The following is a 15797-nucleotide window of genomic DNA, read 5'->3' on the forward strand; positions in this document are numbered from 1 at the left end:
TGTAACAATTCGACATAGTATATATATATATATAAAAATATAAATAACTACGTAGGACAACAGGGTAATTTAATAGTCTAACAACCCCTGATAACATACAAAGAGAGAAAAAAAAACATACTAGGAAACATATTCAAAAAATCATAACACTATAACTAAACGGTAGGATGTATAAATACCGAGCCGCGTCAAAGAGTATTCATCAAAATACACATAGAAGGAAACAGAGGTGAAGGTAAACCGCAAACATATAATTAAACTCAAAACATTAAAGAGTATGGAAAAGCCTTGGTCTGACGAGCGAAAAACGTCGATAAGACGCACATCAGTAAATAAAAGTTCAAACCATAACCAGGATGGAGTACCACAAACCCCACATAAAACTTCTGTGGTGTAAGTATGATGCGTTAATAAAATCACATTTGGTGGTGCCGCGAAGGTTACAAATATGATGTTAATTGTCTTCTAATTGTTGAAATTATAATTCTTAAAATTTTAAATCAAAAGTTACCCACATCTAAATATAAAGTTACGGACAGTCTGCTTAGTTTCGATAAAAAAGTTGCGGACATCTTATGCATTTTTTAAAGTTGACCTTGCGCTTTAGTGAACTCTATTTTAACAAATTTATGGTAATTGTTAGTCATTTCTTTATTCAATAATCCTATAAATATTTACATTCTGCATGAAAAAACGTCGCAAAAGGTACATTTTGTATGAATTAAATATCAACGAGTTTAGAGTCCGCCATCTTGGGCTGTGGGTAACCCACAGCCGTTTAAGCACAGTGATAATGAAACGCAGAAACGTAAAATTTTCAACAAAATGGCTTATTGCCTATCTAGTCACTGTATAAGCTATAATTTATTGTGATATTGGTCAATAAATCCAATTTGAAATTTACTCTAAAAAAGGGGGCCATTTTAGGACCTTACCGAACATACTCCTTTTGAGGTTTGATTTTTTTTAAAGTTTTATGTTGTTTTCAACAGTTATGTTTTTTTTTTGTTTTTTTTTAAGTTTTATGAAACTTGAATACTGGTTGACCCATATCTATATTTATAGTCAAAGTGAAAGGTACCCCCTTAAACACATGTAAATAAATTAATTTATGTGGTCCATACAACTTAGTTTTGCTTTGAAAAATGAAATAAAATAACATGCTCATCATAAATATTGGAGTATTTTCTGCTTCTGAAAAAAATTTATTGATTGGGTTTATTTACATTTGCTTACCAGACAATGGTTCTGTAATATAGGAGCAGGTGGAATATGCTGAACATCAAATTTTATCTTAATTTCAAAAGTTTCAAATTGAATGTGTTATATCTTTAGGAAGAATCTGAGTTAAGAAGTGATGGTACAAGGTCTACAATTAAACCAAGTCACCTTACAGCAGCTAGAATTACTTGTCTTCGAGGGTAAGTTTAGATTTCATGCTACGGATAACTCACACTGGTTGTTCAAATTTGACAGAATGATATTTTATTATTAAAAAAATATATATTTGAATTATGTCCTCTAACTGAAGTAACATATATATATTTAATTATAACTCAACTCTAATTTGCTTTTCTAAAAAAAGTTCTTGTTCGGTTACTTTAACATGCATATCTTGTCGCAAAAATACAATGTTGTAAATCATAGAAAAAAAGACGGTATTTTTCACAATTTTTGATAATCTTCACTTCTGTTTACATAACTGAATTTTCATCATCTATCAAATGAAATACAATTTGATTTGTTATTATTGTCCACTGAACATTATTGATGGGGAAAATCTTCTTAATTATCTGAAAATGTTGGATTTTGCATGAAGAATCTTTAACTTTTTGGAATTCGAATGTTAAAAGTGATAAGTTGTAAAAGCTGTTTATCTGCACATTCAGTGCTGAAGCTTGTGAAACATGTAAGATATCTTAGTTAAACTTTTGCATTATTGAACATTAGATTAGTTTTTAGCTCACCTGGCCCGAAGGGCCAAGTGAGCTTTTCTCATCACTTGGCGTCCGGCGTCCGGCGTCGTCGTCCGTCGGCGTCCGTCGTCGTCCGTCGTCGTTAACTTTTACAAAAATCTTCTCCTCTGAAACTACTGGGCCAAATCAAACCAAACTTGGCCACAATCATCATTGGGGTATCTAGTTTAAAAAATGTGTGGCGTGACCCGGTCAACCAACCAAGATGGCCGCCACCGCTAAAAATAGAACATAGGGGTAAAATGCAGTTTTTGGCTTATAACTCAAAAACCAAAGCATTTAGAGCAAATCTGACATGGGGTAAAAATGTTTATCAGGTCAACATCTATCTGCCCTGAAATTTTCAGATGAATCGGTCAATCGGTTGTTGGGTTGCTGCCCCTGAATTGGTAATTTTGAGGAAATTTTGCTGTTTTTGGTTATTATCTTGAATATTATTATAGATAGAGATAAATTGTAAACAGCAATAATGTTCAGCAAAGTAAGATCTACAAATAAGTCAACATGACCAAAATGGTCAGTTGACCCGTTTAGGAGTTATTGCCCTTTATAGTCAATTTTTAACCATTTTTCGTTAATTAAAGTAATCTTTTACAAAAATCTTCTCCTCTGAAACTACTGGGCCAAATTAATCCAAACTTGGCCACAATCATCTTTGGGGTATCTAGTTTAAAAAATGTGTGGCGTGACCTGGTCAACCAACCAAGATGGCCGCCACAGCTAAAAATAGAACAAAGGGGTAAAATGCAGTTTTTGGCTTATAACTCAAAAACCAAAGCATTTTGAGGAAATCTGACATGGGATAAAAATGTTTATCAGGTCAAGATCTATCTGCCCTGAAATTGTCAGATGAATCGGTCAATCGGTTGTTGGGTTGCTGCCCCTGAATTGGTAATTTTAAGGAAATTTTGCTGTTTTTGGTTATTATCTTGAATATTATTATAGATAGAGATAAACTGTAAACAGCAATAATGTTCAACAAAGTAAGATCTACAAATAAGTCAACATGACCAAAATGGTCAGTTGACCCGTTTAGGAGTTATTGCCCTTTATAGTCAATTTTTAACCATTTTTCGTAAATTAAAGTAATCTTTTACAAAAATCTTCTCCTCTGAAACTACTGGGCCAAATTAATCCAAACTTGGCCACAATCATCTTTGGGGTATCTAGTTTAAAAAATGTGTGGCGTGACCTGGTCAACCAACCAAGATGGCCGCCACCGCTAAAAATAGAACATAGGGGTAAAATGCAGTTTTTGGCTTATAACTCAAAAACCAAAGCATTTTGAGGAAATCTGACATGGGATAAAAATGTCTATCAGGTCAAGATCTATCTGCCCTGAAATTTTCAGATGAATTGGTCAATCGGTTGTTGGGTTGCTGTCCCTGAATTGGTAATTTTGAGGAAATTTTGCTGTTTTTGGTTATTATCTTGAATATTATTATAGATAGAGATAAACTGTAAACAGCAATAATGTTCAGCAAAGTAAGATCTACAAATAAGTCAACATGACCAAAATGGTCAGTTGACCCGTTTAGGAGTTATTGCCCTTTATAGTCAATCTTTAACCATTTTTCATAAATCTAAGTAATCTTTTACAAAATCTCCACTGAAACTACTAGGCCACAATCATCTTTGGGGTATCTAGTTTGAAAAATGTGTCCGATGACCTGGCCATTCAACCAAGATGGCCGCCACGGCTAAAAATAGAACATAGGGGTAAAATGCGGTTTTTGGCTTATAACTATGAAACCAAAGCATCTAGAGCAAATCTGACAAGAAGTTAAATTGTTAATCAAGTCAATATCTATCTGCCCTGAATTTTTCAGATGAATTGGACAACTGGTTGTTGGGTTGCTGCCCTCCAATTGGTAATTTTTAAAGAAATTTTGCCGTTTTTGGTTATCTTGAATACTATTATAGATAGCGATAAACTGTAAACAGCAATAATGTTCAGCAAAGTAAGATCTACAAATAAGTCAACATGACCTAAATGGTCAATTGACCCCTTAAGGAGTTATTGCCCTTTATAGTCAATTTTTAACAATTTTCATTAATTTGGTAAATTTATGTAAATTTTTACCAAATATAGTTCTCTGTTACTAATGGGCAAAGTTCATTATAGATATAATTGTAAGAAGCAAAATCGTTCAGTAAAGTAAGAACTTCAAACACATCACCATCACCAAAATACAATTTTGTCATGAATCCATTTGTGTCCTTTGTTTAATATGCACATAGACCAAGGTGAGCGACACAGGCTCTTTAGAGCCTCTAGTTAATTTACTTATTTATGAAGTTAGATTTAGCATTGATAGGCAGTTACATGTATGTTTTTGTTGGGGGCCTCTGTGCCCTAATGGTCATAAGTAATCTAACTACTGTATCATTAGTCTATTGTTAACACTGAGGTTGTAAGTTTGATTCCCGAATTTGGCAGGTACACTTAACTCTAATTGACTAGGTTTGTTAGTTAGGTTCTCTTCTAGCTTCATCCACCAAAAAAAAATGACTGCCACAAAGTACCACAAAAGTGGTGATGAACACCAATCAATGTGATTACAATGTCCCTTTTTAAAGAACTCAAAAAATTGACAGAGAAATGGTATGGCGGTGATGTTGTCGTCATATTCAGAAAACATTTGGTTTCCAGATAATAACTTGAGTACATATAATTGAATGAAATCGTCCCGCCCTGATTTTTTTTATTTTATAAAATTTACCATTTCCAGATTAAAAATTTGTTCATTTCCATTACCATGATTACCGGTAACCGTTACAATTTCGTTTCATTCAAAGCTTCCCGTTTCAAATTTTGGTTTTGTACCTCGAGTAAATCTAACCAAAATGATTAGGTCGACATATTCTGTTGATCTATGATGACAACATCATCTCCCGATAGTAAAAATTGATTTCGAGAATGACGTGAAATATTCGTGTTACGAGAAACACACTGTTTCCAAGACCGCATGTCACAAATGATTTCTGTGATTAGAAAACTGCGTTTTTTTTTTATTTAAGCAATGATTTTGTGTCAGGAAATTTAAACTGTGAATGATATCCAAAGCATAAGATTCGTAGACACCATTGATACAAAAAACATGACTGGATTAAAGATATTGAAACACAAGCACGAAACCGTCAGATTTATAACCGTATATTGAATTTAAAAATGTCAACTAACATACGCATTTTAATGGCCTTCTTTTACTTTAGGAGTCCAAACTCTTATAGAGCTAAACTAAACTGTACTAAACCCCAATCTTACCCTAACCCATACAACCTCAGTCCGAATTTATTCAAGATATTCATAAATGATTTGCCCAGATATTTGTCAGATACTAGAGACCCAGTTAATGTCAATGACAAAGATCTACATTGTTTAATGTATGCTGATGATATTGTTTTATTATCTACATCAGCTGAAGGACTACGAGAAAAGCTGGGAATGCTTGATAAATTTTGCAAAGATTGGTGTCTCAATGTGAATACTAATAAGACAAAGGTGCTGATTTTCAACAAGGCAGGCAGACATGTAAAACAGATATTCACATTTCAGAATATAAATCTGGAATGTGTTTCAAAATACAAATACCTAGGTTTATATTTAAGCTCATCTGGTTCATTCAGTTATGCTCAAAATGAACTATACAAAAAATCCCTGAAAGCTCATTTCAAATTAAGGAAAGATCTTTTATCACTTAATCCTGATGTAAAAACAAGTATTCATGTTTTTGACCACACTGTAAAACCTATTTTATTATATGGTAGCGAAATATGGGGGATGTTTAATTCTCTTTCCTCTAAATGTAAGAAGGAAGATATATCTTTTGAAAAATTATATTCAGGTTTACCCTGTGAGAAACTTCATATAAAATTTTGTAAATTTATACTTGGGGTACACAAGAAAACAACAAATGCTGCAGTGTTATCTGAACTTGGAAGATTTCCAATATATTTTAATATTATAAAAGGAATGTTATTGTACTGGTATAGATTAGAGAATTTAGGTAATAATTTTCCTCTATTAAAAGAGGCATATACACAATCAAAGACACTACATCACATGAATATAACATCATGGTATGGTTCAATAAATGTTGTTTTTAAAATACTTGGTATTGACTATACAAATGCCATAAATGCTCCATTTTGTGAATCCTTATACAAATTTAAGAAATATATACAAACCAAGCTATCAATATTGTTTATTAGCTGTTGGAAAAAACAAATAGATAAATTTTCAGACAGTAAACTGAAAACCTACCTTTTATATAAAACAAATTTTGGTTTTGAAAAATATCTAACATTGATCAAGAATTTTGAACTTAGAAGAAGTTTTACTAAATTACGTGTATCTTCTCATAGATTACAAATAGAATTAGGTAGATATCAGGGTATTCCCCGAATTAACAGAATATGTAATAAATGTTCTTCCAATACTGTCGAAGATGAGGCTCATTTTCTATTTGATTGTAACAAATTTGAGGATGATAGAAATTGTATGTTAGCTAGTATTGCACAATATAATTCTTATTTTAATCATATGAACAGTCAAAGCAAAATTATCTGGTTATTTAGTGTAGAAAATGTTGAGTTACTTAAAATAATATGTAATTTTATATACAAACATCTTCCTTAGTGAAGATTAGTTAAAGGAAATCTATGTGTGTATATACATTTGATTGGACATAGAAAATTATATTCATCTGAATATCACAAACATACTAGCCGATAAAAAAAAGAAAATAATTGTTAAGATATATTATTTATTCAAATGTTCTCTTATATCCTTGAGGCATCGTCCCCTGGTATCAACTGCATTCAAGTTACCTATGATGCTTCCTTGTTTGCTTTTGATACAGGTAGGAAAGAGACATTTACACACATTTTACATGCCTATGGCCCATAAGGTATCGTCCCCTGGTGTCAGCTGCCTTTAGGAAACCATAATGCTTTCCTATTTGCTGCTGACACAGGATGAGTCATGGACATGTTTAATTTCTACTTTCTTTTTGGCTAATTATTATATATTTAATTGATCCAACTTTTTGTGTACTATACATATGTGGATATCTATTTTTCTTCTTCTTTTTTTTTTCTTTTTGGGCTGCTTGTTTGTTATCTATATCAACCACACTTGTAATAAAATGCATTAGTATTAAAAAAAAAAAACATACTATAGATTCTTTATCTACGTATTCTTTAAGAACTTAAATAGTTCTCGTTTAACTTTTTTTTTTTTTTTATCTCATTGTTTGTATTGTATTATGAAAAAATTATTGATGTTGTAATGTTTATGCCCTTTGGGGCCCATAATTGGAAATAAAAAATATCTTATCTTATCATACATAACCATAACACTAGCCCTAACCCTAACAGTTAAGTCGGCCTCATATCTTGACTTACATCTAGAAATTGACAATTAGGGTCGGTTGAAAACAAAACTTTACGACAAAAGAGATGATTTCAGCTCTCCAATTGTGAACTTTCCATTTCTAAGTAGCAACATTCCAGCAGCACCTGCATACAGGGTATATATCTCCCAATTGATACGATATTCCCGTGCTTGCATTTCCTATCACCATTTTCTTGATAGAGGGTTGCTGATCACAAGGAAGCTATTAAACCAAGAGTTCCAACTGGTGAAGTTGAAATCATCCCTTCGTAAATTTTACGGATGCCATCAAGAGTTGGTTGACCGTTATGGAATAACCGTTTCACAAATGATATCAGACATGTTCCTTTCGTCGTAACTACAGTCCCCTTCCCTTTCATGAATGTGACCTACCGAATTAGACCGGATTTGTTATCACATAAGCAACACGACGGGTACCACATTTGGAGCAGGATCTGCTTACCCTTTCGGAGCACCTGAGATCACCCCTTTCGTCCCTCTTCTAAAACATCTTCTATCCTTACCATTACTATGAACTTGAACTCTAACTCTAAAGTATAGGTACATTTATCATTAAAGTTAAAGAAAGCCATTTTATTCATGCAAGCCCTCAGATTTTACCCATGTCTGTCTTTTTATGTTGACAAACAGAAAATGTCACAATACACCCAAAAGACTCATTAAACAACATTTTTTTAGCTCACCTGGCCCAAAGGGCCAAGTGAGCTTTTCCCATCACTTTGCGTCCGGCGTCCGTCGTCCGTCGTCGTCGTCCGTCGTCGTTAACTTTTACAAAAATCTTCTCCTCTGAAACTACTAGGCCAAATTAAACCAAACTTGGCCACAATCATCATTGGGGTATCTAGTTTAAAAAATGTGTGGCGTGACCCGGCCAACCAACCAAGATGGCCGCCATGGCTAAAAATAGAACATAGGGGTAAAATGCAGTTTTTGGCTTATAACTCAAAAACCAAAGCATTTAGAGCAAATCTGACATGGGGTAAAATTGTTTATCAGGTCAAGATCAATCTGCCCTGCAATTTTCAGATAAATCGGACAACCCGTTGTTGGGTTGCTGCCCCTGAATTGGTAATTTTAAGGAAATTTTGCTGTTTTTGGTTATTATCTTGAATATTATTATAGATAGAGATAAACTGTAAACAGCAATAATGTTCAGCAAAGTAAGATTTACAAATAAGTCAACATGACCGAAATAGTCAGTTGACCCCTTTAGGAGTTATTGCCCTTTATAGTCAATTTTTAACCATTTTTCGTAAATCTTAGTAATCTTTTACAAAAATCTTCTTCTCTGAAACTACTGGCCCAAATTAAACCAAACTTGGCCACAATCACAATTGGGGTATCTAGTTTAAAAAATGTGTGGCGTGACCTGGTCAACCAACCAAGATGGCCGCCACAGCTAAAAATAGGACATAGGAGTAAAATGAAGTTTTTGGCTTATAACTCAAAAACCAAAGCATTTAGAGCAAATCTGACATGAAGTAAAATTGATAATCAGGTCAAGATCTATCTGCCCTGAAATTTACAGATGAATCGGACAACCTGTTGTTGGGTTGCTGCCCCTGAATTGGTAATTTTAAGGAAATTTTGCTGTTTTTGGTTATTTATCTTGAATATTATTATAGATAGAGATAAACTGTAAACAGCAATAATGTTCAGCAAAGTAAGATTTACAAATAAGTCAACATGACTGAAATGGTCAGTTGACCCCTTTAGGAGTTATTGCCCTTTATAGTCAATTTTTAACCATTTTTCGTAAATCTTAGTAATCTATTACAAAAATCTTCTCCTCTGAAAACACTAGGCCAAATTAAACCAAACTTGGCCACAATCATCATTGGGGTATCTAGTTAAAAAAATGTGTGGCGTGACCTGGTCAACCAACCAAGATGGCCACCACGGCTAAAAATAGAACATAGGGGTAAAATTCAGTTTTTGGCTTATAACTCAAAAACCAAAGCATTTAGAGCAAATCTGACATTAGTAAAATTGATTATCAGGTCAAGATCTATCTGCCCTGAAATTTTCAGATGAATCCGACGACCTGTTGTTGGGTTGCTGCCCCTGAATTGGTAATTTTAAGGAAATTTTGCTGTTTTTGGTTATTATCTTGAATATTATTATAGATAGAGATAAACTGTAAACAGCAATAATGTTCAGCAAAGTAAGATTTACAAATAAGTCAACATGACTGAAATGGTCAGTTGACCCCTTTAGGAGTTATTGCCCTTTATAGTCAATTTTGAACCATTTTTCGTAAATCTTAGTTATCTTTTACAAAAATCTTCTCCTCTGAAACTACTGGGCCAAGTTCATTATAGATAGAGATAATTGTAAGCAGCAAGAATGTTCAGTAAAGTAAGATTTACAAACACATCACCATCACCAAAACACAATTTTGTCATGAATCCATCTGCGTCCTTTGTTTAATATTCACATAGACCAAGGTGAGCGACACAGGCTCTTTAGAGCCTCTAGTTTTTGTTAAGTTCATGTTTTACATGGTAATTATATTTTCATCTTGCATCAAGTACCAACCCTATTATTTTCAACACTGTTTGAGTTTTCATTTTATTCTGTACTCCTAATAATTGTTTTGCATACCAATGCATTTGCTTCATTTTATGGGAATACAAACCATTGTTTAGAAACTCAAATACATTTGATGTAGGTAGTCCAACTGAAGAGAGCATTTCCCGTTTTTGTTGTTTTTAAAAAACCACAATAAGATATATATATTTATTTAAGGATTTATAAAATCATGTAAGATTCTTCCTACTTGTGTATACATGATATAAGCTTATTATTACACTTGCATATATGAAGAACTCGTCACAACAGGGTTTCATATGAAATAAAATTTTAAAAATAAAATCCTCCCACCCGCCCCATTTTTTTCAAAAATTTGGATGAAAATCTACTAATTAATTTTAGTTGGCCTAAGTCAACATGACCGAAATGGTCAGTTGACCCCTTTAGGAGTTATTGCCCTTTATATTCAATTTTTAACCATTTTTCGTAAATCTTAGTAATCTTTTACAAAAATCTTCTACTCTGAAACTACTGGGCCAAATTAATCCGAACTTGGCCACAATCATCATTTGGGTATCTAGTTTTAAAAATGTGTGGCGTGACCCTGCCAACCAACCAAGATGGCCGCCATGGCTAAAAATAGAACATAGGGGTAAAAATGTAGATTTTGGCTTATAACTCTAAAACCAAAGCATTTAGAGCAAATATGACATGGGGGTAAAATAATCTATTAGGTCAAGATCTTTCTGCCCTGAAATTTTCAGACAATTTGGACAACTTGTTGTTGGGTTGCTGCCGTGGAATTAGTAATTTTAAGGAAATTTTGCAGTTTTTGCTTATTATCTTGAATATCATTATAGATAGAGATGAACTGTAAACAGCAATAATGTTCAGCAAAGTAAGATTTACAAATAAGTCAACATGACCAAAATTGAGGAGTTATTGCCCTTTATAGTCAATTTTTAACCATTTTTCTAAAATTTTAGTATTCTTTTAAAAAATCTTCTCCTCTGAAACTACTGGGCCAAATTAATCCAAACCTGGCCACAATCATCATTTGGGTATCTAGTTTTAAAAATGTGTGGCCTGACCCTGCCAACCAACCAAGATGGCCGCCATGGCTGAAAATAGTACATAGGGGCGAAATGTAGATTTTGGCTTATATCTCTGAAACCAAAGCATTTAGAGCAAATCTGAAACGGGAGAAATTGTTTATCAGGTTAAGATCTATCTGCCCTGAAATTTTCAGACAAAACAGACCACCTGTTGTTGGGTTGCTGCTCCAGAATTAGTAATTTTAAGGAAATTTTGCAGTTTTTGGTTATTATCTTGAATATTATAATAGATAGAGATAAACTGTAAACAGCAATAATGTTCAGCAAAGTAAGATCTACAAATAAGTCAACATGACCAAAATGGTCAGTTAACCCCTTAAGGTGACTTCCGATACTAAGGGAGATAACAACATTTTACTGATGTAAAACTGGTTCCCGTTTAAAAATTTAGGATATATCGCCTGTATATCTAGGTCACGGTAACAGTTTCGATGTCGTCTGTTGTCAACGTGTGTAAACAACTTCCAAGTTACAGCTCATCGCTCAGAAGAAAGGAAGGTTTATCATAAAGGATAAATGCATGCGTTCTTTAAAAATAAAGAATATGAATAGCTTCAGCCTGAAAGTTCACACAGTCTTAAATGATTCTCAACTTATAATATCATATGATATAAGTTTTTGAGAGTTGGAGAAATTCGGCGTCCGATCACAGACAGTGATGTTTCGTTTGACGGAACCTGGAAAGAAGGTCGACGGCTAGCTCTGATGATCACCTAGCGCAGAATATGTTCGTTAAGATGCAAAACTGTCCCCTACGGATACTGTCTGTGAACGGAAATACGACCTTCAAGGCTTGGACCAGGAGGTGGAGGCCGTGGAGCATTTTGTCCATACCATATCGTTGTAGCTGCAGTGCATGTAACCTGCATATCATGTGTGACAGTGTAGAAACGAGGGGGAAAATGGGACTGGTGGATTTGTTATCAATTCAAAAGCTGGACATGGTAAGAGAGTTCAATTTTCTCTTTATTATATATTCTCTTTAGACTTTACACATTTTACTGGTTGGAGAAGGTGTATGGTTTCATGTCTTGAATAAATGAACCTGCCCCACACCTCTCTTTTTCTTTCTTTAATTCCCCTCTATTATGGTCTGGGGTTTATGTGGTTTGAGGGTAAAAAGCTTTATTTTGAGGGGAAGTGCTGCCCAAATTTTTTATGAAGCTGGACTTACAAATGTAGTAATTTTTCTGGAATTTTGCCCCTGGAAGTTATTTATCATTTTTGCAATGTACACAAAGACATCTATACATAAGGGGCTTTTTAGTTTTGCATCCAAAAGGAGAGGATTATTTTGTAAATACTTATTTGGTAGCAATTATATAACCATAAATAAAATTAGAATTGAAAAAGTAAACAATTGCAGTCACAATGATTCATTCACAAAAATAATGTTTTACAAACTCAAAATATTAGTTTTCTTTATTTTATAATCAGAATTTTCATATTAAGTCATCTTTTGCATGTGATCAGAGACCAAGTGGTCGGAAACCTTACATATTTAGTCATTTAGAATGATGTGTATAATGCAGGATAATGCATGAAGGCAAAAAAGAAAATTAAGAAGGGGGGCACCCACCCTCATTCCACATTATTAGAAATAAATGTGAGTCTGTGATCTATAAGAATAAAGGTAAACATGAATTCACAATCATATTATATAAATATAAATTGAAAAAATCAATTGTATATTCCAAATAAAATTATGAACTCAAGTCTAAATAGTTTATAGTTTATCTAAATAACCAATACATGTGCAGACTGACATTTCATATCATATTTTTCAGGAATGATACATGCAGGAATTTGTGCCACACATTTCAACAATTTCCTTAATGGATTGAATGTACTGTCTGTGAATTCATCAGCCATACTTAAAGAAAAAGGAGAATTAAACTGGAAAGAAAATATTTGCAGTTGCAAAAGAATCCTGTAAATAAATTCAAAAGAAGAAACAGTTTTAAACATGGTTAATTTAATGAATAATTGGAAGGTAATTAAACCTTTAGTCATATAATTCATAAATTTTCCTAAGTAGATATAAAGTATAATGAGGACCATAATTATATTCATATTTGCACTTAAGCAGTCATAAAAATGAATTAACAGATCTTGGTAATAATTTCAAGTTTAGGGTCAATATTTCAAATCAATTTTGTGGTAAAGCATTGTTATATATACTTGAAGACTTTCATGTATAGAACATGACAGAATTTGTTTCAACAAAAATATTGAACTAGAATTAGTTACATATGTATAATTTATTAAATGAAATCTATATTAATGTATAATTTCAACAAATTTAATGAAACCTATTTGGTTTTGAAAGCCTTTATACATATTATTATTACAAATTTCATTGTTAACAGCCTGAGTTTCCAGTTAATTTTAAATGTAATATGTTTTAGCTATAGTATTTGAACACTGCATGCACTTTCATTTATATATATTTGTTATCACTTTTTTTCATTAGGTTGAAGCTAGTTATGTTTCAGAATTGCAAATGTTTGGTACTGGTTGAAACTATGAAAGTAATACAGGTAAATTTAAAGAATTTAGACTTTAACTTTATTAATAGAAAAGATATTCCCAAATGTCAAGGTGAAAGTGGACATTGTAGATTCTAAACACCCATGTGAAAGCAACAGTCTTCTATGGTGAGAGGATGCCATACTTAGCAATGCTCTTGTTATTATATGGAATATGGCTTTTTTATCATTATTTTCACTATTTTGATATTGAACAACCAACATTGATAAAAAGTAATATAAAACTCTCACTTTTTATGAATCCTATATTATCTGATTATATTAATTTACTTATTTAATTTTTGTTATATTTGTTATCAATTGTAGGTCTCATGGTCATCATTTAACAGCAGGTTATTAGCAGCAGTTTTGTAGAAAAATGAAGGATGACTGTCAATGGTAAATACATACATTTTAGGATAATTACATGTAGTTACCTTTGAAAAAAACCTTAGGTTCCATTTGAGACTTTTTAATCTGATAATGGTGTTTTGCAGGCATTTATAACATTTCTTTTTTGGACAATATATTTAGTAGACTCAACTATAAAATGTAGGATCATGTAAACTTGTACACAGATGTCACTGACCTACATTTTCCACTTCACTGACTTTGGTTACATTTAACATCCAATTTCATATACAACAAATGTATATCTCAGCAACTAAAAGGTGTCAGATCATGCAAACTTATATATACACTCTCAGAGTCTCAGTAAGTAACTCAGCTTCCAGGCAAAAGAAGGTCACAGTGATCCACATTTTACACTTGATTTGTACTTTATTTTATAATTTAAATACAAAGTATATTATCAAGACTGCCACTGGTTCTTATGTGCCACAATTCTGACAATGAAGATAACTATGTGATGTAGATAACTTATGTTTATTTCAAACTTGGTCACATGCTGTATATATGTAATTTTTTACCAAAAAGAACAGTTCAACTGTTTTGATTTAAGGTACACATATATGGTAAAGGTCACACCTATTAAATATACATGTGTATACCTTGAATTTATTTGCATTGGACCCTATAATGCTCCCGATATCATTTATATTGTCAATTATTGCATTCCAAATTGCCATTGTTCACAAAACAAAAACCACTAAAAAGGATGGCCATCATATGCAAAAGCAATATAAAATGCATACCCATCAGCTGACCTAATTATTGCAATCACTTCAAAAACCTGGCCATATATCATATTATAAAACTCTTAATGAGTACCTTTGTTAGTCAGGTATAATATAATCTTTTTAAATTGATGTTGTAATGCATGATTGGATTAATTTTGCACTCACTGAAATATTATATAGATTTAGTAGTTTATTAGTATATATTACACCTTTTCATTACAAATAAATAAATTAAACTTTCAGGTAAATGCAGCAACAGAATGTTCCCCTGGAAAATTTACGTAGAAAATTTGGGAAAGTATGAATAAGAAATTAGAGAGGCAAACAGATAACCAGAAAACAAAGATTTTGAAAGAAAAGAATTGCCACTAATAGTAATATGCTATATCTGACTGGGAGCAACATGTACTATTCAATATGGAAGGATTGATAATTTTGACTGAGAACACAGTGAACTCTAATAATGCTATGACTATCAATAAGTACTTGACTGAATCAGAGGAGTAAACTATTTACACATTTGTAAATATAACAGTTATATGTTTGCTTGATTATTGAGGCATTCAAAATAAAGAAAGTTGAAAAACCTTTGAAAAAGTTATAATTTCATCATTTTTTGGTTATGTTACTATGACAACTGAAATATATAATGTATTATCATTATGCTTCATCAAACTTAAATCATTAATTGTGGAAAAGGTGACAAAGTCTTTTTTAATCCATTTACTTGCATGACTGTTACCTATGAATCGATAAGTAAAAAAAAAATATATTTGGTGATTTTCGCTAACTTCTGAGTAATTTATTTTGCTCATTTAAGACCACAGTAATGCTAATATAAGCTGCATTACAATGTATCATAATATTTGTTTACATTTACATAGAAGCCATGTGTTGTTGGTCTGAAATCATGGTATTTGATCTGCCATTGTCTGTTAGGTTGTTAATCTTGCACATCAGAACAATGCAAAAACTTGAATTTTCCAACTTCATGTCCTGTTGCCATGGTAACCGTTGTTCATAGAAACCAAAAAATTGTTCTCATTTGATTGCCTTGTGAAACTGTATTATTCTGTGTTAGTTTAACA

General features: G+C 32.5%; 2 protein-coding genes across 7 annotated transcripts in view; both read left to right on the top strand.

Moving 5' to 3' along the window:
* LOC139510158 (PAN2-PAN3 deadenylation complex catalytic subunit PAN2-like) overlaps positions 1-15797 on the top strand; it is a 312625-nt gene that overhangs the window by 265556 nt on the left and 31272 nt on the right. For all 6 annotated transcript variants that reach the window (XM_071296503.1, XM_071296504.1, XM_071296507.1 and 3 more), the window contains one exon: positions 1336-1421. In XM_071296503.1, the coding sequence (XP_071152604.1) occupies positions 1336-1421 (86 nt within the window). The remainder of the gene's footprint in view (positions 1-1335; positions 1422-15797) is intronic.
* LOC139510160 (uncharacterized) lies at positions 3366-15306 on the top strand. Its single transcript, XM_071296511.1, has 5 exons — positions 3366-11986; positions 12830-13035; positions 13516-13582; positions 13898-13969; positions 14953-15306. Exon 1 carries the CDS (start codon positions 5149-5151, stop codon positions 6616-6618), a length of 1470 nt encoding a protein of 489 aa, XP_071152612.1. The 5' UTR covers positions 3366-5148; the 3' UTR covers positions 6619-11986; positions 12830-13035; positions 13516-13582; positions 13898-13969; positions 14953-15306.

The sequence above is a fragment of the Mytilus edulis genome, chromosome 2 (genome assembly GCF_963676685.1).
Source record: "Mytilus edulis chromosome 2, xbMytEdul2.2, whole genome shotgun sequence".
Classification (NCBI taxonomy): domain Eukaryota; kingdom Metazoa; phylum Mollusca; class Bivalvia; order Mytilida; family Mytilidae; genus Mytilus; species Mytilus edulis.